General features: G+C 40.2%; 2 protein-coding genes across 3 annotated transcripts; one reads left to right on the top strand and one right to left on the bottom strand.

Moving 5' to 3' along the window:
• Positions 1–32: 32 nt before the first annotated feature.
• Positions 33–26,644, bottom strand: LOC110046005 (thioredoxin domain-containing protein 11-like). Of its 2 annotated transcripts, none has more exons than XM_089289593.1 (14): positions 26,442–26,644; positions 23,706–23,919; positions 23,087–23,224; positions 22,714–22,797; positions 12,112–12,202; positions 11,523–11,635; positions 8,886–8,954; positions 7,524–7,658; positions 5,704–6,633; positions 4,720–4,774; positions 4,166–4,314; positions 3,364–3,476; positions 1,545–1,625; positions 33–977 (listed from the first exon to the last, which is right to left on the bottom strand). In XM_089289593.1, the coding sequence occupies exons 1-14, from the start codon at positions 26,522–26,524 to the stop codon at positions 311–313; spliced, it is 2,922 nt and encodes a 973-aa protein (XP_089145719.1). In that variant the 5' UTR covers positions 26,525–26,644; the 3' UTR covers positions 33–310. The 2 variants fall into 2 exon arrangements, with proteins under 2 accessions (XP_089145719.1, XP_089145720.1); XM_089289594.1 differs by having other exon boundaries at positions 23,706–23,868.
• Positions 12,926–14,553, top strand: LOC149111968 (uncharacterized). The gene has a single exon (XM_089289595.1). It carries the CDS (start codon positions 12,926–12,928, stop codon positions 14,459–14,461), a length of 1,536 nt encoding a protein of 511 aa, XP_089145721.1. The 3' UTR covers positions 14,462–14,553.
• Positions 26,645–26,667: the final 23 nt, after the last annotated feature.

The following is a 26,667-nucleotide window of genomic DNA, read 5'->3' as shown; positions in this document are numbered from 1 at the left end:
TGTTCTCTCTACCATCAAAGCCCGAAGAAACCTGAAAAATTGTTTCATTTTATTTACCAGTCAAGACTTTCACTCTAATAAGGGTATTAAAATTGATTTTAAATACATCGATTCTTCACTGATCGAGAGGTGGTCAGTAAAGACGTTATAACAATGTATATTTATTTTGTAATAGCTTGTCCAAAGTATTTTGAACCTTGTTCATTTCCTTTTTATCAGGCCTAATGTTCAAATTCTGTTGCCCTGGACTTCAAACAAAACGTTTCCTTTTGGAGAGCTAGTGAATTTCTTGCTACCAGCGACACGAATATCACGCTTTTGAGTTTGAATTTTTTAACCTAGTTCGGAGAATATTATTTGAAAACTCTAAGTAAGTTGTTCTTCGTCTCAGAGCAATTAAGGATTTTTGCAATTCCAACACGGCTTTCTTTTCTCTCTGTAAAGCTGTTTCTTTCTCCTCTAACATTTTAAATAACTCTTCGTTCTCTTCCAGTATGCGTCTGCCCTCAACTGAAAGCCGAGTAAGTTGTTTTTCTTTCTCTTTTAACTTGGCTTTAGTAGTTCCCAAGTCATTTAAAATGTTTTTGCTGCTAGCAACCAGTTTAAGAACTTTTTCTTCCACTTCCTGGCGCTGTCGTTCCAGGTTTTTATTTAAGTGTTCTGTAGCTATTCTTAGTTCCCGTTCTTTGGTCAAATCGTCCTCGGCCTGTTTCAAGCTTTTGAGAACGACAGATCGCCTGTGGGTCCACAGCTCTTTCGTTCTAACTGCTTCCCTCAGTTTAACCTCGATCAGTCTTTTTTCTTCCTCGACTTGGCGGAGAGAAATTCCGAGTTCAATGATTTGTTCTCTTACCGTTGCGGAAAGACAGAAATCTTCCACGGCTTTCCTTGTCTTGACTCCGTGCTCGAATAAAAAACGAATTAGATTAGCTGAAGTCCGTTCAATCGAGTCTGGGAAACGAACAGAGAAGTCCTTCCTGCAAAAAAAAAAAAAAAAAAAGAAAAAAAAATCAATAGCAACGTATAGCAAGTTCAACGCCACGGTCATGTGTCATTATACGTCGTTCATGGCATTTTCATCTTTCGGAATATATTTCCTTCTTTAAAACTGTGACACCATCGGGGAGAAGGTTTAAAAATTGCGACGATGATGTAATAGAATAAGTTTTCGCTACAAGACAGTATACGCCTCTCCGCTCAGTGGTGTCATTTCAGGGCGGGTGAAATGAAGCATCTCCTAGGGATTATGACGCCACGAGTACCGCTAACACCCTTAGGGATAAACCCTGGGGGAAGGAGTCCCAACACCTACTACTTCCATTGGTGAGCATGAAACCGCACCTCCTTTAAAGCCAATCCATAGAGCTGTTGCGGCTTATTACGGCGAAGCAAGACGAAAGGTTTTGTAATTGTTCGCCTTTTAGCTTTTTATTGAAGAGTTTAACGACAGAGACCACCACGCTATGGTTCTGAAATGCTTTTCATGCATCTAGAGAATTTCAGTATGTTTCAGTTGAATTCAGTACAAATAAAATTCAGAATACCTGTAAGCTGGGAAGAGAAGAAAAGAAGGATACTGAGATATGTAAAGCTCCCATGGAAGATCATTTTCATCTGCGTTAATCCTGGAAAACAAAACAGTAGAGCATTTGGAATCTAATGACAACTTACTGTCACAGTCCACTTACGTTTCTCTGGACGAAACCCTATTTTAAAAGTTTGTAAACATTTGACAAAACGATATTGAGAGGTAATTTCATGTGGAACTGTTTATAACTCAAAGCAGTACTTTAATTTAAAAACAATATTCAATGATTAATCCGATGTACGTTTCCATGTTCTGCTAAATGTTCGTGTTCCATTATTCACCTCCATCAGAGATTGCAAAATGGTCGTCTGACTAAGCTTATTAATTCGTCTCTAACGAAAAAGAGTAGAGCCGCATGGATAGGCTTTCTTTCATTGTGTTCGGATACTAAGCAGAGTCCTTCGAGGATCGTGGCGTCTCGTGAACGGATGCTATGGTTGATGGTTCTTGCGTTTTTCTTTATCATAGGTTGCGTTTCGGCCGGGATCGCGTTCGACTCATGTTCCGTATGAGATCATAAGTGTCTGCTTTCGCTGATGAATATAACCCCGGAAGTCGTTATTAAGTTGATAGTCTTGTGGTGGAGCGGGAATTCAATGCCGTTTGTTTAAGCATCGCCCCTCCCTCCATTAGGTTAAAATAACCTACGTTAATTAGCATGGGAAAGGTCCTCATGCGTAACCTTGCAAACCGCTATCAAGCCCATGCCCAAAATTATACGCTGACACTTTTTATCAGCTGAAAGCCTTGGTTTTTTTTTTCTGTTTTTTTTTTTTTCTTTGAAGGCTGAAAGGCTGAAAGCCTTGTTGTATCTCTCTATGTACAAGGTGCCTACACACGCAATGAATGTTCACATTCTAGAATATTCGAACAGCCTACACTGAGCCAAAGGACATCAAGACCACCAAGTGTGATGTCTGTCTGTTTACATGCTATGACTGGCGCGGAGCCGAACATGATTCCAGTCACACAGGGAACGGTGAATTGGGAGTAAAACGCACAGAGAGGAAAGCTCCCACAACTCCCATAAGTGAAAAGCGAAGATCCTACAGGCTGAAATATCCAAGACGCCTTTTCGTGGAATGATGGTACTCAAAGATGGTAGATGCAAAAGTAGTAATTGAAGAAAAGCCTTTCACGGAATTACAGCACTGCTTCTAGTAATTTCAGTTACATTAATTAGAGCTGTACTCAAACTATTGTGAGAGGTGGTTTTAACTTTTGAGAGCAAACACAAGCATTTCGCTACCTGAACGAAAAGTATTAAGCAGTATCTGCTATCTTTGATAATATTTCGAAAATACAGCATTCACCACAGAGAGACTACTTCAGCCCGCCACTAGGAACTAAACACTGACCAATTGACCAATGACTAATTACATGGGAAAAAGGAGAGGTCTGGAACTTGCTTAGCTATTAAAAGTTTTGGCCATCTTTTTTTCGTAGCTAGAGTTTCCCTGGAGGGTCCTGAAAGGGTGGGTGGTGCGTTATAAATCCCATTTCCAGGCCCACATTTAACCTAATTCCCATTTTCCAGACTAGTTTTTACCCAAATCCAAGTCTCGTTCTGGTTTTTCGTTTGTGATTCCCAGTCCCGGCGACCCAAATCCCATTTTCCCAACAAAAAGGTAGGCCAATCCTAGTTCCTATTTTCATCCTTTAGGCCACTCTCTCTTTACTTTAGTTTTTTTCCAAGTGTTCCGATTGAAGTCGTTGCACTGCACAGTAACACGCTGAAATCTCTGTGAACAAGGCTATTGTGTCTAAAGCTGTACCTTGCAATGATGACATCACTCATGCTTTGGAAAAATCTTGCCACTGTGAGGAGAACTGGTTGAAGAGCCTGACAATAACCACACCATGGAGTGTAATACAGCAACAAAACATCCTGCAAGTCACAAGTACATGTTCGGGGGTTGAAAACTATTTCAAAGAAAGATATTAATGTAATAGGTGATTTGTAGGATGGTGTCATTTGACGGCAACTTCAAGAATCCTTCACTTTTTCTGTTTCTTGTACTAATTAGGGCAATTGTTATTTAAACCCCACCGGGAATTCAAAATTTGAATAATAAGGAAAAAAAAACGAAATGAATTCCCAGTAGTTGTAGTCAAATGATCCTATCATGCAAATCTGCTATTGTTAACGGAAAACTGAACTAGTGAGACGATCTCAGATAGTATAGAGTGTAATTTACGGCTCTGATACAGTTGTCATATAGGTCCTCACCCCTGCCGTTCACTCCCTTGGTAGTCAACTTGGCCTTTTCCCCTTGCAGAATATGTGCAGACAAAAACTTGATAAGACATAATCTCTGCGGTGTGTATGTTTTATTTGTGTTTGAACTCAAGGTCCAAAAATAACTTACAATTACCGTTTGTCAAGACAGCTTTGAATTTTACTGTGGTGTTTTATGTTGAGTTTCGTTCACCTTAAATTCAGTAATACGTTGAAGTAGCAAACGTGACAATGTTACTTTTCAAGCCAACGTTTGTAACTTGAGGAGGAGAAGGAGAAGGATGACGGGGGGGGGGGGGGGGGGCAGTGGAGTTTCCTTTTCCTCTCAATCTACCAACCTTAGTTTCATCGAGCACTATTTCCTGGAAATTTGATGTCACCACTTCCGTTATACATGTTTGTGATGATGGACATTTGCGTGAACTTGCACGACCAGATCTGAAACGTCTTGTTAGATTTCCCGCCATGTAAGCCATCACAAACGTAACTGAAGAAAAATTAGACTTTTGTTATAATTCTAACCTGCGGAGGATTTATGATTTTAGGCATTTCCAGGGAAAAGAAAACACGACATGTATCCAAATAATGTCACGTATTTCAGTCTTCAGATCACAGAATCGTGTGAATACAACTTACAGCAGCCTTTTCCTAGTGATATGAGTATTAATTTGCATTCAGATGTGTATCACATAAGCACAGACTACATACTCACATTGTTTAAGAAATACATTATTACATCAACTATCACACAAATCTAGAATATTTTAAAAATGAAAGATTTGCGGGATAAAGAAATTAGATTCACAAATACTATTTTAGCCAAACAGAGATCTGATTGACAAAACAACAAGCTTATCAAAAGTAATCAAAACTGCAGAATATCATATTGTACCTATTGTTGAGTTGCCGATTTCTAACTCCTCTTCCAAGACATACTGAGCATTGTTCTGTAACAGAATAAAATAAATTTTTTATTTTTAATATTTATAACATGCTCATTTTTAACAAGATAAGATGCAATTGTTTTAATTTTGAGTTTCAAAAGTGCTATTGGACAGCAATGGAAATGATACCATACCAAAAGAGTATTGTTATTTTTATAATTATAAAAAAATCAAAACCAAAATAATGAGACTGATCACAGTAAATAATAATAATGTAACTGGAGACAGCCATGGAAAGTTTTGGTTCCATAATCATGTCTTCTGTATAGCTAGATTTGTTGTAGTTTTGCTTCAACGTTGGACTAAGCTGGCCAGCCAAACCATCATATGATGCACAATGAAATGTAACAACAGGTACCACTACTTTTACTATGGTGTAAAGAGCTAGTACTGACAGTGTAAAATGCGTATGCAAAAAGCTGGGATGCCAGCCTTCAAGGTGGAGTCTAATGTTCCAGTCAGTGGACTCAGCAATTTAGATTTGCTGTGCATCTAACCTCTGGGCATAAGTGACTATCCTCTGGAAGCGAGAAGGTTCAAATGTAATAATTGTGATGTTGCCTGACCATGCAGGAAAATATTTTGTTTTAATTGTTTTTCATTAAAAAAAGTTTACTACAGTTGAACCCCAGTAATTCAAATTCAGTTATTGCGAATTCCCTGCTATTTCAAACTCACAACCATTTCCACTGGATTTGCCCTTCAGTCATTTACTATCGACTATTTTGAGCTCACGCTATTTCAAACTACCTAACCATATTTTTTGTTTCCCCTGAGAGTTCGAAATAGCCGGGTTCAACTGTATATACTTACAGCTTTTTTTTTTATTACATTGTATATTAAATGATTTTATGCAACTAATCATACCCTCAATGAGATATCATGAAGTTATCTTTAGTTACCTTATCTTATTTGTAATCAGATCATTGTACCTCTAAATCAGCAATAACCAAAGCAACCTCGCCCTGAGGAGTCCTATGAACACCAAGCCTCTCTGCCACTCCCCAGTACTCTATGGAATCCATCAGGAAAAAATTGACTGATCTATTACTGTGGCAACCAGCTCCAGCAAATTGTGTCACAAGACCCGTATGTACACAAGTGTTATTGCCGACATCTTCAATGGAAGAATTGTCAAGAGGAGTGTGATGTTCTTGCAGAGGAGCAGAATGTGGAAAAGTGTTCTTTGTAACCTCCTGAGATTCTGTTGACAAGTTGTGCCTACTCACTTGATTATAAACATGTTTAAAACTAGGTCTTTTGAGTGGCGTAACAAATGAACTCAATAATTCGTTAAAAATATCATCAAAACTCCTCTGTTGTGTTGTTAATGACTCCAGGCTTGCAGTTTTCATATGTTCTAGAGTATCTAAATATCTGTATGTTTCTGGCAGCTGAACACTGCAGCAGATAGTTGTTACAGGAAGTGGGTAGTATAGAGGTTTAATAGTGCTGCAACCATCAGTGACAGAAGATAAAGTTGAAACAATACTACTTTTCAGACAGGTTGGTAATCCAAAGGCCATATTCCGAAATTTGTGGCACACATTGCAGATGTTATATTTGTTTTCTAAGATGTCACTCTGTTGTTGTACTTTGAATGACTGACAGTTCCTCAGGGGTGCAAATAAATATGGTGCACTGAACTCTTTGTTGGTGATCAAAAGGTCTCCTTGACTGTTTACAATTTTCAGACTTGAACCAAGGTTTGAAGAATCAGAAGCTATAAAATCATCTAAATTGATTTCCACTGATGTTCCAGCAGTGTTGTTCCTTTGAGTGCCTTCTGAGTTTTGAGAAACAGAATTAATTCTAGTTCTGTTGCATGAGCAATTAAAATACTGGGCTGCTGCATTGATGTACTGAAGTGAAAAATAAAAACACAAAAAAGCATTCTGGTTAGCTTGAGAAAAAAGCTTGACTAAGAGAATATAAATAATCTGAATGAAGTTTGGAAGCTGCATGCTTGTTTATCATCATGACCTTAGGCTTTACTGAGATAAGAAGTGACCTTGTTCAGTATAACAATAAACCATGACACCACTACACTGCTGTCCTTCTTGTACTGATTAATCCCTTACAGAGACAGATGGGTTGATGTAAGACAGTCAACAACTATTGTCCAGCCACACATGAACTACTCAATTTGTTCAATGCACTATTCAAAGGGAGGCACGGTGGCCTCATGGTTAGTGCACTCGTTCCTGGAACGAACGGTCTGGGTTCGAGCCCTAGCCGGGGTCACTGTGTTATGTTCTTGGGCAAGACACTTAACTCTCACAGTGCCTCTCTCCACCCAGGAGTATAAATGGGTACCAGCGAATTGTTGGGGAAACCTAACAAATTGCAGGGGAGTGACTAGCATCCCATCCAGGGGAAGTAGAAATACTCCTAGCCGTGTCATGCTACAGAAACCGGGACAAGCTCTGGCAGCTATGTGCCATTCAGCTCCAAGGCTTCACTTTTCTTCTTTACACGATTCAAAGCTTTACCACTTTAGAACTACATAGAAAATCTTTGTACTTTGTACTTTGTACAATTATCTTTGATCAATTACAGCATGTGAAATCTAGTTAGGTCAAGTTACATGTACAGTATTATAGCCAGGGCTACAGTGATTTAACTATTGACATCATCTCACTGCATTTCGTCCACACACAGAAAAGCAAAGTTCCCCCACCATCCTGGCAATGAAACATAGTATTGAATGATACTATCCTTTTTCAGTTGGAGAGGTATTAATTCTACTCACCACTTCCAAGAGATGTTGATTTACTTTGTTCATGTAGGGTTTCAAAGGCAGAAACAAAATAAGAGCTGGCCCCTTGTTGAGTTGTTTTAAATAATACTCTTTTCTATCAGCGTTAGGACTGAGCTGAATGACAAGCTGAAGTAAAATGCACAGGAAGTTTTTTTATAATTGCGATATGTTGAAATGTTCTCTCATTTTGAATGCTTCTTACTTATATATGATACATCGAAGGACAGACGATAAGGTGATGTCATTAACGTTCTTTGTTGTTTCTTTATTATATACAACAAGAAAACTCTAAGTTGTCATTCGTCTGTTCATTTTCATTGACAGATCACACAAGACACCAAAATATGCTCAGAGCATCAGTAACAGACTTGGCTATCGCCTTGTGCCACGTTTTTTTATTCTGATCACCACATTTTGACGTCATCTGTGATCTAATGTATTACTTCAGATTAACGCCCAAGTCACTAGTGGAGGGAAGGTGCCTACGAAGCCCAGGGGCTGCAACCGCAGTCACATCCCCAAGGCGCTAGAACACCTGACTGGCCTGCCCAACCCGCAACCAAGCCACGAGCCCCCGCGCGCCAAGCCCCCTACAGGCACCCGTCACACTCAAGCCAGATGGCATTGGTGGAAAAAAAAAATGCTGAAAAGAGGGGGGGGGGATAGGGAGGGAACGCAGAGAACCGCTAAACTATAATTCAATCCACAATGCCACACTAACGGAGCAATGAACACATTGCGAGTACATGGGACGACAACACATGTACTAACCAAAAATACCGCTGGACAATGTCAGCCCCAGGGCTCTCACGACCATATGACTGTTGCAAATGCTACAGAATGCACCAAACGCTAACCAAACGCTAACAGATGGCCAAGGCACTAACAAACGCCTATAAAAACGCTACTGACCAGACTAGCTCCTAGTTGTTAACTATGTTAAATTTCATTTAAGTGTATTGCACAGCAACATGGAATTCTATTTCAATTGTTAATTACTTCATGTGTGGTGAGGGCAGATGGGGGCTTGGCATGATTATCTGCAATTTGAGTTACATGTAACAAGCAATTATCAGGCTAGGATCTTGTGCTATCCAGAGCATTCAAGGGCAAGGTAAGAATTTTTATCAACAATTGTGCCTGCGCAGACTATGGTATGATATCTAATATAGACCAATTTCGATATATTAAAATTCAGCCTAAAACAATAGACCTCAGCACGAGGCTCTGGGGAATAAACCCCACAAACTCTGTAGTTATTCTTCAGAGCCTCGCACTGAGGTCTATTGTTTTAGGCTCAATTTTAATATATATCGAAATTGGTCTATTATCTGTGGAGTGTCATGCATTTACCTCACATCTATTTGCCTCAATCCATCCAGTGAGATTCCCAGCTGCAAATTTTTTACTTGAGGGGTATTTCTGTAAATGGTGATAGCATAAGTGTCAAAATGGAAAATGCAAAACAACAGGCATGAGTTCATCTGTTTCTGCAGGCTGAGTAACATAAATGTATGTCTGCTAAATAACAGTAATCATTAATGTGAGACAAGTTTAGTTTACCACTAAAAATGTATTTTTGAGTTATTTTTTTGTAAAAAAAATACCTCTTAGTCGGCACGTCGGTTATGTTATGGACGGGTCAATGGGTGAGTGAGTGAGTGAGTGAGTGAGTGAGTGAGTGAGTGAGTGAGAGATGTATGTATGTCACACCAATCAGATTGGATCTACTATAAACAGGCAATCAAATTTCTTGTTGTAAAGGTAAATGGTATGTGAGAAGATTTGATCCCAATAGAGTTCAGAGCAGCCATATTTATTCTTCTATAAAAGAGGAGGAAGTATTCAGATATTGGGTTTACTTGGACATTTTCTGTGGGTTAGACTGAGGATTTTAGTTAAATGAACGAGATGAGCCTTGAGGTTTGAAACAGTTTGTGAGTTAGTAGGATGCAAATGCAATGAGATATTTTTATTTTTAGTTACAAAGGTAACTTGATACTTTTGTTTTTCACAAGGAGTAAATTCAATTAGAGGTCACGAATCGTTGCGTCTAGTTCTTAGGCCATGTTTTAGAGGAGATGAGACTTTAGATTTGAAACAGTTCTAACGTTTACAATAGTAAGTGCGGGTAACGATTGTTTTGTTCTTGTTGCATGCAAATATAACCAGATATTTTTGTTTTTTAGTTACAAAGTGTAATTTGACACTCTTGTTTTTCACAAGGGAGTAAATTCAATTAGAGCAGACGAATCGTCACCACTCTTTCCCACGAGATGTTTGCTATCTTTAGTAACAAATGGTAACTTAACACTTTTGTTTTTTATATGGGAGTAAATTCAATTAGAGCTGACAAGTTATCAGCTATTGTTTCCAGGATATTAAACAAAAAAGAAGCTTTCGTTTCTGGATGGTTTTTACGTCTCTGCAGTAGCAGTTTAATAGTTTTACTTGATGACATTCATTTCAGTCCGATATTTTTAAAGTTAAAAAGTATGAAAACTGTTCAAATGTTCTTTGAAGACTGCGTGGCACCAAGTTAAAGTGCAATTTAATTAAATCAGACTTAAAAAGTGTCAGAGGTTTTTTTCTCTTTCTTTCTATTTTTGGTGAAGTTGTGTTGTGTTGTGTCGTGTAAAAAGGTAAACTTACGACTCGTATAAAATGCGAAAAAGTCTCTAAATTAACTTGAGTATTTTTAAGCAAAAATTCCTCTTGGGGGTTGAAAGGGTTAGGCCCGGTCCAAACACCGCTCCACTCATGTACCGAACCAAACTTGATTAAGTTTGACTTTAGAGCGACTTTGGAGCGAGGGCTGGTTCAGACGGCGTACTTGCGTCGAACTTAATTCGGGAAGCCGGTGGTAACAATTTTCAACGAGAAAATATGCGTTCTGAATTCACGAACTCTGTCCAAATAGAAAAGCTGTGACTAACATTTCGCTGTTATCATGTTGTTATAGCAATATTTAGGGAAGCAAATTCAAACTCAAGGTTCAGTGTTTGTATTTAGACAGGTTTTCTCCTGGTTAAATCGACTTGTTAAAGGGAAGTCTAATAAGCTGGGCTATTATCACGAAGAGAAAGCAAAAAAATGAATTTGCGCCAAAGAAACTCGCTTACACAGTCCCGTTTCTCATAAATCGAAGGTATACTGGTATTTTGTTGTCTTTTTTAGCGACGACTTTGAGCTTCATGCATGACTGGTCAGGCCACTCAATTTTGAGCCAATCACGAGTCCCGTTATATGAAAAATAAATTACAGTAATCTATGCATTAGGTTTGACACATGAGGAGAACGCCGTATGAATCAGCTGCCGCTCCAACGTTGCATAGTGCGACAGACCCTGCCGAATTTAATGTTGTTTGCCGTACCAAACTTAACCTGCCGAACCAAACTGATTCAAACGCCGCTCCTCTGCCGTACTTAACTCATCAGTTAGGTTCGGCGCATGAATGGAGCGGCGTTTGGAATCGGCCTTATGTGATCAGTGAGTGAGGAAGTTATGTATGTGCGCATGTCACACTAATCACAGTGCGGGTTGTATCAAAGAATGAATCAAATTGCCTGTTAGAAAATAAGATGGTATCTACATTAATCTGGAGACGTGTCAGGTTACTGTAGTTTGTTCAGTCAAACATTTTAAAGGCTTACTATTTAGCTATGTTACCATGACCGATGTAACATCGCAACCAAAAAAAATTGTCAAATTAACCAAATCATTACTTTATCATGAATGCTTCTATCTCCAACACTTCACACCAAAAAATAACTCTTGCACGCCTTGCGTGCCTATGTTCTATCATATGATACTGGTATCCCCAACATAAAATGACAACTTAGGACAGAACCAGATCTGTACTTTTGTGTTCAAATTAACTCTCTTTTGAGTTCAAAGTAACACTCTCAGTGTTAAAAAGGTTATTACAAATAGTGTATTACATGTATACATGTACATTTAGTGTATTTCTCAGTTATATACTACCTTACCAACACAGCTTGGTTAGGGCAATGATATGCTACTTGTGATATGTCATCAACTCCTGCTTTCAATGCAAGCTTGGCACTTGTCACAACAACAAATTTAAACAATGGTCCAGATGCTGCATGTAAAAAAAAGGCAAGAGAAAAAAAATTTCTTTCTTCTACCTTACAATGTTCTTACAATATCTTTATTGCATGTAACTGAAAGAAACAAAGAAATCTGTATGGGCCCACAAATGATCCCCAAACAGGACCACAACAGATCCCAGGACCAGAAATGATTCCTTTATAATAAATGATACTGCAAAAAATAGGAATGGCATGGACTCAAAGAAAAGTCTATGCATGTATACTTTGTTTACATTATCGCAAGTGAAGAAAAGTCAAGCACCTCAGGCTGATAAAAGCAACAATAAAATGGCAAAATACTACAAAACGCTACATTAACTTTTTCATTTAGAAAATGCAATGCAAAAATAGGCATAAATATTTAAAGATGCCTGACTGAAGGAAACAAATTCTATTAACAGATATTGCACTTCACTTTTTCCAACTCGACTAGAGTTTAAAATATGATTTTCATTGCATAACATACCTTTAGCAATAAACTGCAATGCCAAACTAAAGAATGTGCTGTACTTCTTTGTGTTTATCATTGTCTGGTTGAAGTAAGCTATCAAAAGCTCCTAATTGAAAAATTTAAGATAATGTACAAAGAAGTTGATATCAAAAGCTTAAGTGTGAACTGAAATTAAACAATAAAAATTTAATTACAGTTTTATTTTGTGTTTATTTACATATAGTCTACATTGTATTTGAGGTCTTTTTTTCAATTATTAGTGTCATCATGGAAATTTCATGATCCATGAAATCCACTTTTGGGCACTTAAGATTTGCCCTGACTTGGATGAAATGTATAAGGCCTGCTAATGGATATGTATTTATATACAGGATGATATGTAACAGACCTCCAGGAGCACGTTTTGCCCTATAGGTAGACTAGCTACTAGTAACTTTGAGTGATCTTTCATTGGGTCCTTAGATGGCATCCATTGCCAGAGTTCTGCAGCCTTTGTTGGGTGTAATTCATTTCATATTGTGTTGTCTGCGCCCTTATTTTGTTTTACATAATTCTTGTACAGCTTACAGCTGCGAGTTTAGTTGCAGTTTTCAAGGTAAGTCATTCCCAATTTCTCAATCATTCTGTTGCAGTCCTTATTTGTTTTCGTTTCTTTTTTCTTTTCATCTAACACACGTGTGCATTGGAAAGGCAAATGCTGCCCTTCGGTAAATGTTTAAGAAAAGAAAAAAATAACTAAAAAAGAAAACAGAAAAAGAATTAGTATCCGGTCTCACTAGGATTTGAACCCAGAGCCACCTGCTGTAGTATATTAGGACAGCGGTTGTACATGTCAAAGTATACATCCGGGAGAGTGCAAGCGCGGGAAGAGAGTGTTGAAACGTGTACTGTGTGTACTGTTGTCTTTCGCCTTCGTGGCTGCCTTCTGTGGCTTACTTTTGCTGTTCGACACTACAAATTGGTGACGAGGATGTCAAATTCAGTAGAAAGAACGCTTCCGCCTTTAGATTTAACAGGTTCTTCCTCTCAGGTCGCAGAACGATGGCAACAGTGGAAACGATCGTATCAGTATTACATCGATGGTAAGGGAATCATGAATCCTTCTCGGAAAAAGGCTCAGTTACTTCATTTAGCAGGTACAGAAGTACAAGATATTTACGAAGATCTTCCAGATCCTGGACCACTGAATGCTGACCAGGATAATGAGTATGTGGTGTGTCTGCGAAAGTTGGATGCTCATTTCCAAGCCGAGGAAAATGTACTGTACGAGCATCATGTCTTTCGTCAACTTATGGGAGAGACCGCTGACAAGTTCATGGTTCATTTACGTAAACAAGCTCGTCATTGTAATTTTGGTACAACTTTGGAGGAAAGTTTGCGGGACCAATTAATTGAAAAGTTGTCTGATGTTGAGCTAAAGAAGAAGCTATTGGAAGTCAATAACATTACTCTGGAAGCTGCAATGGATAAAGTTCGAAAGTGGGAAGCCTCACGCGAGCAGGCAAGTCAAATGGTCATGCCAAGCCAAGAACCTGGAGTAGGCGCTAATGCAGTTGAAGAAAGTCCTGGGCGTGGAACCAAAGGAAAAAGTGTTTGTTTCAACTGTGGTAAAGAAGGTCACTTTGCTCAGAGTAAAAGCTGTCCAGCCCGAGGTTGCAAGTGCAGCAAGTGTGGTAAATATGGTCATTATGCTAGCTGTTGCAAAGGGGGAAGGAACTTTAAGTCTGGAAAACAAGGCACCACCCAACAACGGGGAGGCAAACAGCAGCGCCATGGTAAGGGGAGACAGGCCAATCAAGTTGAGGATTGTTGTAATCAATCAAGTGAGGATGATACATTTGCATTTACTATAGAGGAACAGACATGTGCTATGTCAAATTTGGCTGAGCCAGTGATCTCAGTGAAGATTGGTGGAATCAGCAGAGATGTGTTAATTGATTCAGGTTCTGCAAGTAACCTTATCAGTAAAGATACACTGCAGGAACTTAAGTATCAGGGGCTCAAGATTGAATTAAAACCTTGCACGAAGAGATTGTATGCTTACGGGAGTCGAGAGCTTGGAGTTGAAGGCCAGTTTCAGACAGAAGTTTCCGTATCGAAAGCAAAGGTTGTGGCAAATTTCATTATTGTAGAATCCGGGCGTTGTTTGCTGGGATATTCGACTGCCACAGATCTTGGAATCCTTCGTGTGGACCCCACGGGAACTCTCGGAACAGCAGACTGTAACACTGTTGATGATACCTGTTGTAAGATAACTTTAGATAAGGCTCAAATACTCAACGCAACGTTAAACACTGTCAACACAATGTCCGACATAAGCCAACTCACATGTTCGCGAGATGTGGAGTGGCCCATGAAAACGTAAGGGACTCCACAGAGGGGTACCCACAAGTTAATATTACAACATCTCCCCTCTAACAGGATTCAATGAGTCTCTGGGGCTTTTTAACTTGTTGCCCGGATCTGGTTGTAATAGGTGATCATTCTACATTTCTTGGTCCTTCTGCTGATTCCATTGGTTCTGGTGCTGAGTCCTTTATAGAAGGTGATGATGGACATCTTGGAGAGTCAGCACACTGGGGACTTGAAGGAGGATCATGCAGCCGTGGTCTCATTGGATGATCATTTGGGACTGAGATTATCTGCCTTCGATTTCTTCTATAGACACACCCTCGTTCATCCAGTACTAAGTATGATCATGGCAACACTTCTGCTTCACGCCATTCTCTATCTCTATTTGGCCGAATTCACACCTTGTCCCCAGCTTCAAGTGGAGGCAGATCTCTACTCTGTTCGTCGTAATTCTTCTTAGAGACAAATTGACGTAGCCGCAGCGCTTTCACTACTCTATCAGGATCCACTGCCTGCGGTAATAAGAGACGTCGATGGGTTGGTATCATTGTGCGTGTGTGCCGACTCATCAGCAGCTGTGCAGGTGACACGCCGATATCTTCAAATGGAGTGTTGCGGTACTTCAACAGCCCTTCAAAAGGGTCTTTTTGGTCAGCTGCAGCCTTCTTCAAAATGCGCTTTGCTGTCTGCACTGCTCTCTCCGCTGCACCATTTGATTGGGGGTACTCTGGAGAGCTCGTTGTGTGGCAAAAACCCCAATCTTCCGCAAATTGCTTGAACTCATGAGTGCTGTCGAATAGATTCCTGGTATTGCTGTATTGGGAACCATTATCGCTCACAACCTTATCCGGGACTCCAAACCTTGCAAATATTTTCTTCACGTTGTTAATGACACAGGTGGCAGTGTTCTGACGCAGTAATTCAATTTCAAAGTATTTTGAATAGAAGTCAGTGACCAACAAGTATGTTTGGCCTCCATATGCAAACAAGTCAGTCCCGACTACCTGCCAAGGTAATCCAGGGATGTCATGTGGATGCAATGACTCTCTTTGTTGTCGGTTGCGGAAGGCATTACAAATTGAACAGGAGCTGACTTTGTCTTTGATCTGGGCTGTCATTGAGGGCCAGAAGACATAATCTCTGGGAAAGCTAAGGCTCTTACTTTCTCCCATATGAGCTCCATGGATTTCATCCAGCACCTCAGCCCTCAGTGGTCTTGGGACGACTATTCGGTCTGATTTAAACAGCAATCCATCCTCCACACTCAGCTCTTCCTTAAAACTCCAGTACTCTCTAGCAAGCTCATCAACCTGTTCTTTCTCAGATGGCCACCCTTTCAAGACATACTCCATCACTACTCTCGAGGTTTTGTCAATGCTGGAGGTCTCCTTAAATCTCTTCAGTGTGCTGCTTTCAAATCCGAGCTCCTCAATAAGATTGATTCCAATTACATCTTCTGGTTCACTGACTGGCTCCATATCACTGAGAGGTGCTCTGCTAAGACAGTCTGAGATGACTTGCTGTTTTCCAGGGACATATCGCACATCAAGATCATACTTGGTAAGTTTCAATAGCATCCTTTGTAGCCTGGGGGGAGCATCATTCAGAGACTTGCGGAAGATAGACTCTGAGGGTTTGTGATCTGTCTCTACAATTACTCTGCGCCCATATACATAGGTGTGAAATTTCTGTGCGCCCCAGACAATTGCAAGCAGCTCTCACTCGATGTTTGCATACCTTTTCTCACAGTTAGTTAGTGTTTTGGATCCGAGTGCAACCGGCTTGCCATCCTGTAGGATCACTGCACCAAGGCCTTTACTACTTGCAGCTACATTTAGCACTGTTTCCTTGCTGTTGTCAAAATAGGCTAGTGCAGGTGCACTCGTGATGACTGATTTCAGATTGTCGAAGGCCTCTTGTTGTGGCTTTTCCCAAACAAATGCTGCATCTTTTTGGGTAAGTTGCGATATGGGTTCTTGTTTGTCAGCCTTGTGCTTGATGAATTTGTCCAGGTAATTCACAGTTCCTAGTATGCGAAGTACACCTTCTTTGTCTTCTGGGGGTGGCATCTCATTAATGGCTCTGATCTTCTCCGGATCTGGTTTCAAACCTTCAGATGAGAACGGGTGTCCAACATAACTTACTTCTGGTACTCTAAGCTTCACCTTTTTAGGGTTGAACTTCAATCCTACCTTCCAGCTCTTGTCAAGTACTCTTCTCAATTTGTCATCAACTTCAAGCTGATCTTTACCATGTATCGGGAAATCATCCACTATGATTTCAACAGGAACCCCTTCAAACAGTCTGTCCATCTCCCTTTGGTAGATTTCAGGGGCTAGTGAGATACCAAAAGGGAGTCTTGTAAATTGGTAGCGCCCCCATGGTGTGTTAAAAGTCAAGAGCTTGGAACTCTCCTCCTCTACGGGGAGTTGCCAATATCCACTGCATGCATCAAGTGATGTGAAACTCTTTGCACCTGAAAGTCGGTTTGCAACTTCTTCTACGGTAACCATTGGATAATGGGGTCTTTTCAGGGCCTTGTTAAGATCTCATGGGTCAATACAAATTCTGACATCATCCTTTGACAGTGGAGTGTCCTTTCTTTTATCCTTCACCTTTCTTTTGTCAATAACTAGCATTGATGAGACCCACGACGTAGGCTCATCCTCTTTCACGATAATACCATCTTCTTCCATCTCTTTGAGTTTCTCTCAAGCTGGCTCCGGCATAGCAACTGGAATTTTCCTGGGAGGGTGAACAACTGGGGGTACTGAAGCATCAACTTCCAGATGTACTTTGTTTGGAAGTGTGCCGGGTTTGTCACTGAAACAATCTGGGTACTCCCTCAATATTGGGTCCTTCTGGAAGATGGTCTGGTCTCCACGTGCTCTTGGCGTATCCAGCATGGCTGGATTAGGTACTGGTGTATCTATCAGTTGGAGATTCATAAACTGAAGGACTTCTAAATCCAAGCAGGCATCACATCCCAATAAGGGTGTAAAGTTCCCGTCAACAACAAGGTACAACAGGTTCATTTGACGATTCTTGTATTGAGTTTGAAGGCGTACACAGCCTCTTGGATGAATGGGCTCAGTTGCAAGCCAGCCTTTCAAGGGTTGCTGAATCTTTTGGAGAGGTTTTTTGGAGATTTTCTTATACAGATGAAAGGGTGTGACGGTAGCCTCTGCACCTGTGTCTGCTTTTACTTCAACATTCTGCCCTTCAATCTTAAGAGTGATAAGGCTCTTTGTTGATTTCCTGGAATCAGAAACACTGTCCAGTTCAATAGATCTAAAATAGGTATGTACCTCCTTATTCATATTCTGAGTGTCTAGGTCTGGTGGACTTTCTTGTTGCACTAAATCAACTTTCGAACCTTCTTTTACATTCCCTGAGCACACTTGGGCAAAATGACCTTCTTTCTTACACTTTAAGCACTGTTTTCCAAATGCGGGACAACGAGATGGTCGTGTAAATGGGTGCTTGTAACCACAAAACTTACAAGAACAAGCAGCTGTCTTGTCAGCTTCTTTTGACTTTCTAACAGGCTGAATTCCTAATGAATGCTCAGTTCCAGCACTCGCTTGAATGTTGAACTAGAACTTTTGTAATTCTGAGGCTTCAAAGGTACGACAATAATCATGAGCCTTCTGTAGGGTTAGATCAGGTTTCTTTAGCAGTTCCCCTCTCAGCTCATCAGATAATACACCTCCCACAATTCGATCTCTTATTAGTGAATCTTGCGGTTCGCCGAATTCACATGTTAGCGACAACCATTTCAGTTCGCTGACAAAGTTATCAACTCGTTCTCCCTCTTTCTGGTTACGCTTATTAAACACTAACCTCTCATAAATGACATTCCTTGCTCCCTCACAGAGTGCCTTAAATTTGCTGCAAACATCCACATAACATTCTTTGTCTTCTCCAGCATTGTAAACAAAATGACTATATTCTTCAATCGCTTCGGGTCCAGCACAGTGAAGTAACATGTTTACGTTTAATTTGTCCGGTTTGTCATCTTTGCTTTCTGCCACAAGATAAATTTCAAACTGCATTAAAACTTTCTCCAGTTGTCCGCTGCGTTTGCATCGAGCACCAAAGGACCTGGAGTTCTCGTATCTTGCTCAGCCATTGCGGTTTGTAACTCAGCCAAGCCCTGATAAACTCCTTGCAATCTCTAAAAGGTTTTCACTTCTGACACCATGTTGTAAGATAGCTTTAGATAAGGCTCAAATACTCAACGCAACGTTAAACACTGTCAACACAATGTCCGACATAAGCCAACTCACATGTTCGCGAGATGTGGGGCGGCCCATGAAAACGTAAGGGACTCCACAACAGAGGGGTAGCCACAAGTTAATATTACAACAATACCTTTGTGGGAGAACTCAAAGCAAAATACCCCAGTGTGTTCTAGGGAATTGGAAAGCTTAAAGATTATCAGTTGAAGCTGCACGTTGATCCCAGTGTAATTCCAGTCGTTCAGAAAATGTGACGAGTACCTTTTTCTGTAAAGGACAAAGTAACTGCCAAGGTTAATGAACTCCTTGACAAGGACATAATTGAGAAAGTCGAGGGGCCTACGGTGTGGGTAAGCCCAGTGGTTGTCGCCCCTAAACCGTCAGGGGACATAAGGTTATGTGTGGATATGCGGAGAGCCAACAAGGTCATTATCCGGGAGAGACTGCCCATACCAACCATAGATGAAGTCCTTGAAAGCCTTAATGGGAGGGGTGTTTTCTCGAAGTTAGACTTAAGGTGGGGTTTTCACCAAATCGAGTTGGATCCTGAGTCAAGGGATATCACTGCTTTTGCCACCCATGATGGTATATTCCGCTACAAGCATTTGAGTTTTGGTGTAAATGCCGCACCAGAGAAGTACCAGCATATCACCACCCAGTCAATGGCAGGTCTACAAGGAGTGGCAAACATAGCAGATGATCTTATCGTTCATGGTTGAGATACTGAGGAACATGATAAGAACTTACACAGTGTGTTGCAACGCCTTAGTGAGAAGCAGCTGACTTTGAATGCTGAGAAGTGCACCTTCCGAATGACTAAAGTGGTATTCATGGGTCTTTGCTTAGCAAGCATGGAGTCAGCCCAACTGAGGAAAAAGTCAGAGCCATTGCAGAAGCAAGTCAGCCTCAGACACCTTCAGAAGTCCGTAGCTTCTTAGGACTCGTTGGATTTAGTGCCAGGTTTATACCTGATTTTGCTACCACTGCTGATCCCCTCAGAAAACTTGCAAGAAAAGGAGAACCGTTCGTGTGGGGCGAGGAGCAGGAGCAGTCATTTCAGAGATTGAAGAGTCAAGTTGCAAGTGCACCAGTCCTAGCTTACTTCGATAAGGACATCCCTACCCGTGTTATTGCTGACGCAAGTCCAGTTGGCCTCGGTGCTGTGCTAGTGCAAGAAAAGAATGGGGAAAGTCGTGCCATCTGTTATGCCAGTCGCAGTTTGAGTCAAGTGGAGCATCGTTGTAGTCAGACAGAGAAGGAAGCATTAGCCTTAGTCTGGGCGTGCGAATGCTTCCACCTCTACTTGTACGGGCTCCCGCAGTCTGATCTGGTGACAGACCATGAAGCACTTAAAGTCATCTACTCAAGGAAGTCTAAACCTTCAGCCAGAATAGAGTGCTGGGTTCTGCGTTTACAACCGTACAACTATCAGGTTTGTTATGTGCCTTCACAAAAAAACATCGCAGATGCCCTTTCCCGACTGACTAAGATACCTGCTTCAGATCAGTCCCTGGAGGATGATGGATACATACGCATGATAGCTCTACATGCTGTCCCTGTTGCATTGAGAATCAAAGAGATTGAAAGAGTCTCAGCCCAAGACTCAGAGTTGCAAGTAGTCAGGAATTGCCTCATTGAAGGAAAATGGGACAATGCTCCAAAGCAGTATTTGCCAGTGCACAATGAGTTGACTTTTATCGGTCATGTGATTCTACGGGGAACAAGAATTGTTATACCCCAAGAACTTCGCAAGAGAGTTGTCAGTTTGGTATATGAGGGGCACCAGGGAGTCGTAAAGACAAAGGAGAGACTTAGAACAAAGGTCTGGTGGCCTGCTATGGATCGTGATGCCGAGAGAAGATGCGCAGAGTGTTACGGGTACCAGATGGTTACCAAGAACGTTCCACCCCCACCATTGAAGTCAACACCATTACCCAACCAGCCATGGGAAGAAGTAGCTGTGGATCTAATGGGTCCATTACCTTCTGGAGAACACTTGTTAGTTCTCGTTGATTATTACAGCTGGTGGATGGAAGTTGATGTTATCCGAAAAACCTCCAACAAAACCATCATTCATTGCTTGGATGCTCAATTTGCAAGACATAGACTACCCAAAGGTCTACGTACCAACAATGGCTCAAATCTTGTGTCTAAAGAGGTAGAAGATTATCTGAATGAAATGGGGATTGAACACCGTTACACGACACCTCTATGGCCAAGAGCTAATGGCAAATTAGAGAGGCAGAACAGGTCGCTTCTAAAGTCCATGAGAGCAGCCCATGCAGAAGGAAAGAATTGGAGAGAGGAGCTAAACAGGTTCCTTTTGGCGTACAGGTTCATGCCACGTTCCACTACAGGAAAGAGTCCTGCCGAGTTACTGTTTAGAAGAAAGCTGATAACTAAAATGCCTGAGCTAGTCAATGTTGAAGAGGAGGAAGTAGAAGTAAGCGACCAAGCCGTCCGTGATCGGGACACTCAGAGAAAGCAGTTTAACAAGGACTATGTTGACAAGAGGTTCCACGCCAGAGACCGAAATGTGAGAGAGGGAGACAATGTTCTGCTTGAGAAGAAGAAAGAAAATAAGCTGTCACCTTGCTATGAGAAGGAACCATATCAGGTGATATCTCATTATGGGGACCAGGTGGTGTTGCGATCACCACAAGGTGTTCAGTACAAACACAACCTTCAGCATATCAAGCCCTTCAATATGCCAGATCCAAAAGAACAGGAAACGCAGCTACAGGATGCTGAACCATGGACCGAACCTAAGCCATTTGAGACGCCACCTATGGCAGAGGATCAAGTACCAACCACTGAATCACCACCAGAAGATGTACCTTCTGCTGTACCTACAGCTGAGCAGCCTGTGAGGAGATCCGGCAGAATTACGAACCGTCCAAAGGCTCTGAGTGACTATGTTCTGTACTAAAACTAGAGACATTTGCATTGTCATATTATTGTTCACTGTTATTGCACGAGTGACATTGAAACATTGTTTTATGAACTGAACTGCAAAGGCTATGTTTATGCCTAGTGTGACTTTTGTCTTGAACATTTGAATTTGAACTGAACTTTTACAATGTATAAAAAAAACTGGAAGTTTGTAATGTTTCTGTTTTTCAAGGTTAACTATCTAAGCAAAGAAAGAGAGGGAATGTAGTATATTAGGACAGCAGTTGTACATGTCAAAGTATACATCCGGGAGAGTGTGAGCGCGGGAAGAGAGTGTTGAAACGTGTACTGTGTGTACTGTTGTCTTTCGCCTTCGCGGCTGCCTTTTGTGGCTTACTTTTGCTGTTCGACACTACACCTGCACTCCAGGCAAATGCCTTCTCCAGTGTGCCACACTGACAACTATACACATCATGGAGAAAATATTGATCATATTGGTTGGTAGGGAAGTGCTGCGTCTAGTTAAAGCAGCAGGCTTTAGTACATTCCTAGGGTGAACCGACACGTCATGCGAAAGTATTACCAAACTCATTTATCATTGTACTTTTGTCTTTCTAGAAGTTGCCTACTTGCAAGACTAGAAAACGTCAACCCAATGAAATAACACTAGCCATAAGCCCATAAGTTAGCATTGGGGACCGTTTATTCCAGAAGGATATCACATTTTCATGGGCAATAAATCAATGACGTTTGTTTAACTGATGATAAAATCAACTGGGTTTTTTCGGGGGGGAAAATCACATAGTATTGAGTGGCCATGATGAAAATCAGATCTTTATATTTGGGGTCAGTGGAAACGATTTCATGGCTTTACAAGGACTTTCAATACCATGTGGTTCACACTAAACTATGACAGCAAATGGTCCTTACATGGACATTGGTGTTCCATTCCTTCATACAAAGTCTTTAAAATAATCTTATTGTCTTTTCATTACTGACCTTAAATTCTTTTGAAAAGGTTCACCACTTACATCCAAGAAAATAAGAATAGATTTATGATATAAATTCTTTTAATTTATCATTAACTAACAAATTACATAACATGACATGAAATAATTAATATTTTAATTACCTGACTTAACTTCTTTGTCACTGTAAGCTCTGCATTATTACCTATGTACACAAATGGTCTGATGACAGAATGAAGAAAACCAATCTGTAAAGATGAAACAAATATTTAATTATTACCGGTAATCCTTGAGTAGGCATACCGGTAACTACCCTGATGTCCCAAAGGTTTTCTTTCTTACGGATGCAAGAAAATTGAGCTACGAATACTGTAGATGAAAAAACAGGACCAAATGTGTGAGAGTACAAAAATCTCAATCTGGTGTTGATGGGTTAGAATTTCACTGACTTTACACTGCAGTTTTATGTAAGCAACATGAAAAGTTTAACATTTGAACAGAGCATAATATATCCATATCTATCAATCAGTAACTCACCATCTTGGATGTTCTGTGTTCTCCTTTGTACTCCACCCCATCAAAATGTGTGTGGATGGCAACAAGTTTGGGAAACAAATCAACCTTTTGCTGCTGAAAACAGGTACCTGTCCAGCAATTAATAGCGATAAACAATACCTGTAAATGAAAATAACTTGCATTTTTCGGTCTGGTTGATATATAAATTATAACAAATTTTTATATATTATTCTACATATGCACATTTTTCCTGTGTGCATCGTTGAGTTACACTTGTAAGACAACATCACACTCAAGAAAATTATTATTAGCTACTCTCATCTGTCTCTCGAGCAGCTGGCTTATTTCGCATTCTCCAAACTTTGCAAGTGCATCATCACTAATTGCTAATTAGTAATACTCTAGTGGCGATTAAGTCACACACCACAGTTCTAGAGACTTCATCCCTACATTATTAATTTTCAAGCATGACCAGATCATAATGTGTACAAATTAAGTGTAACATAAACATGACTGGGTTATGGAACAATTGACATGCATGTACATGTAATAAGCCTGGTGGCAAAGCAAAGTACAACAATTACAATATACTTTACATTGACAGCAAATTGACATATATCAAATCTAATCAAACTCCAACCTCTTTATATAGGATATTTGCTGCCTTGTTAAATTCTTGAGCAGCATTCCTTGACCGTCCGCACCAGGGTGCATAAAAAAGGACAAAGTTGACCTCACTCTTTTGGAGCAAGTCTTTAAATGTCTCCATTGATCCATCCGGAATTTCAACCACATTTCCAACACTTGAAAAGAGATGACGAGACTCAGGAAATCTAAGAAAGTGTTTATCTCCACTGAAAATACAGTAAAACAATTAACTTTTGATTAAGCTCAATGCAAGCAGTCCCAGATTGAAACTGAAAGTGCAAAGTTAAGCTTCCATAAATTACAGCAAGAAGGTGATCATAGAGAGTGAATGCTACAAAGAAGTGGTTGTAGCTATCAGCAAGCCCCAAAATTTCAAACGTTTTTGCTTGTAAATAAATAAATAAATCTATAATAAACTTAAAAAACAACTAAATAAATACATAATCATGATACTGTAGTTCATCTATTTAGTCTCCAGAAATATTGACCTTTATTAAATTCTCAACCTTGGATAATGCAATTCTAGCTTTCTTATTGGTTCACTGGATCTCGGTTACCAGCCATTATACCTGCGTTTGACCTTATATGGAAATGAATGCGGTAAATGTCGCTCGGCATAAACTTTTTCGAGGGAAGCCAAGTTTCGTTGAGAAAAACATGGACGAAAAAAAACAGATTCGGTGAGCTATCTACGGAAGAAATACAGGAAATTATGGACAATGCCATCCCAGTAACAACAAAAAAGCCACAAAGTTTGAGATTAGATTATTTAACGGTACGTATACGTTAAGTTTCCTCGAAAAGTTGCAAAATTAAAATATGACAGTCGAGATTTTACGCACTCATGAAGATTATGTAACAAAAACAATGTTTACTTTATCAGAATGGCTTGCTAGTCCTGGTGGCACCAAATTTCCGAAACCGATATAAGCAATGTCAAAAGAAGAACTGAATGTTTGTTTGAAGTGTTTTTACTTGTCTGCGAGGAAGAAAGATGGCACGTATTGCAAAAGTTCATCGATTAAATCCATAAGGAGAGCCGCCATTGATCATTTCCTTCGCACGCTGCCACACAACAAACCATTTTCCATTATCTCTGACCAGGCAAATAAATTATTAGAGCATTTGTAAAAAGCCTCAGGAAAATAGGCATCATTGCTGTCCTTGCGAAAAACACCTCAAGGAGTTGAGTGTTTTGAGCTGAACCAAAGTAAGCCTGGTTCTTTACCAGCCATGAAAAACCATCAGGGTGGCCTCGGAGATTCTGAAGATGAATCTGACGCTAAGATAGTTTCTGTCTCTGACTCTGAGTCTGGCCAACAATGAGCTCCACACATACAGCTCGAAATGCCATGGCTTTCAAAGCAAGGGAACTCCGAAAGAGGTCTTGTCGAGCATAATTTTGGCACAACGTCTGTGTCACATGGCGATCAAAGTTTTCTGCAGCGTTATTACAACGGCAATGTGCAAGTACGCAATTATTCAGCTCTTCTCCATAACTCGAACTTGAACGCTTTTCAAACTTTCTGAACAAGTTTACATCTCCTTCATTTGATATACGTTCCTTGAATTCTACTTGATTGTAAATTCATTCAGCAAATTCGCTTGCTTCACTTTCAAATTTTTCATTCAACTAATTTTATAAACGGCGCGCATGTCATGTAATTTCCCACTTGTTGTTGTTTTCGCCACATCGATTTCCGGTCACTTTGTAAAATTAAAACCCAATAAAATTAAGCTATAATTTCCAAGTATACAAATGCACCGAATTTAATAAAACAATTATTCCATTCGCGCTTGTTGGATATGAGATTGGTTATAGCCAATGCGCGCTCATGGAATAATTGTTAAATAGTGCCCATGTTAACTATTTTGGTAACTTGAAGCAGCATATCCCTCTCCAATAGTTCTTCATTGTTCTTCATATGTCCTGCTATCATAAAACGTACATGCATGCAGCTACATGTACATGCTTAGACAGATACTAAATGACTATTTTATACTTAATTGAAGTAAAAACAAGACCTCATACCGGTAGATATCATAAGCAGATAGGTGGGGTTGGACCCAGGTCAAATGTCTTATGAGCAATTCACATGGCCACAAATACTACTGGAGAGCTGGCTACTAGAGAGCTGATTTTTTTTTATTGTGAATATAATGTTACCTGCATAATCATTTAAGAGCTTAACATTCTTAACTCAGAGCTATTAAGGCTCACCAGAGTACTACTAAGGCTACATGTTACTGAAGTTCTATTTAGGCTACCATAATCTAAGCACTATTTTAATAGCATTTACTATATGTCCCACCCCCATGTTGAGGACTATCAGTACTATTGTCCACAACCCACAAGAACAACTGAATTCTAGCAAAGAATTCTGCACCAACAATATGGGTCTCCCGAAAGAATTCACATGGGTTACTCCACAGAATTCCAACTTCTCAACCATTATTAATTTGATTCCGCACCCCCCTGCAAAATCCTTAAATTTGCACCATACATGGTAGCTAAAGAATTCCCCAAATTTCCACTTTGTCCCTAAAAGAATTCCGCTGGTCCTCAGTGTTCAACAATCAACAATTGGGTGCACATACTAGCCGCTAGTCACTTCAAGTGTGATCAGAGCTCTGTGCAATTCCTGTATTTAAGCTTACATGTGTAACTGCAGAAAACTACTAAGCTTATAAAATTAAGACTTGTTTGGTTATCACGAAAGCCACATACTTGCCATTAAACCACGCACACCCACGAATTGACAATAGGAACAATCCAAGAGTGAGAAGAAACCGATACTTGGCAGCAATCATAGCCGCATGTTGTAAAGTCCTTTTTTCTCTAACTTAACTCATGGACCCCCAAACACCCTATCAACATCGTCCACGTCCGCCATGTTGAAACCGAATCAAAGATGGCCACGCAGCACTCATCTCCAAGGCCCTCTCGGCTTTGC

This window comes from Orbicella faveolata, unplaced genomic scaffold (genome assembly GCF_042242905.1).
Source record: "Orbicella faveolata isolate gen_17 unplaced genomic scaffold, um_ofav_v1 contig_2, whole genome shotgun sequence".
Classification (NCBI taxonomy): domain Eukaryota; kingdom Metazoa; phylum Cnidaria; class Anthozoa; order Scleractinia; family Merulinidae; genus Orbicella; species Orbicella faveolata.
This window is presented reverse-complemented; position numbering and strand designations above follow the sequence as displayed.

Bases quoted from the DNA above. Each gene is read 5' to 3' on its own strand.
- LOC149111968 (XM_089289595.1), top strand. From the start codon at position 12,926: ATGTCAAAGTATACATCCGGGAGAGTGCAAGCGCGGGAAGAGAGTGTT.
- LOC110046005 (XM_089289593.1), bottom strand. From the start codon at position 26,524: ATGATTGCTGCCAAGTATCGGTTTCTTCTCACTCTTGGATTGTTCCTA. The intron at 22,798-23,086 runs GTGAGTTACTGA...TCATCTTTACAG, and splicing joins AACACAGAACATCCAAGATG to ATTGGTTTTCTTCATTCTGT. The intron at 8,955-11,522 runs GTAAGGTAGTAT...CACCATTTACAG, and splicing joins GCCCTAACCAAGCTGTGTTG to AAATACCCCTCAAGTAAAAA.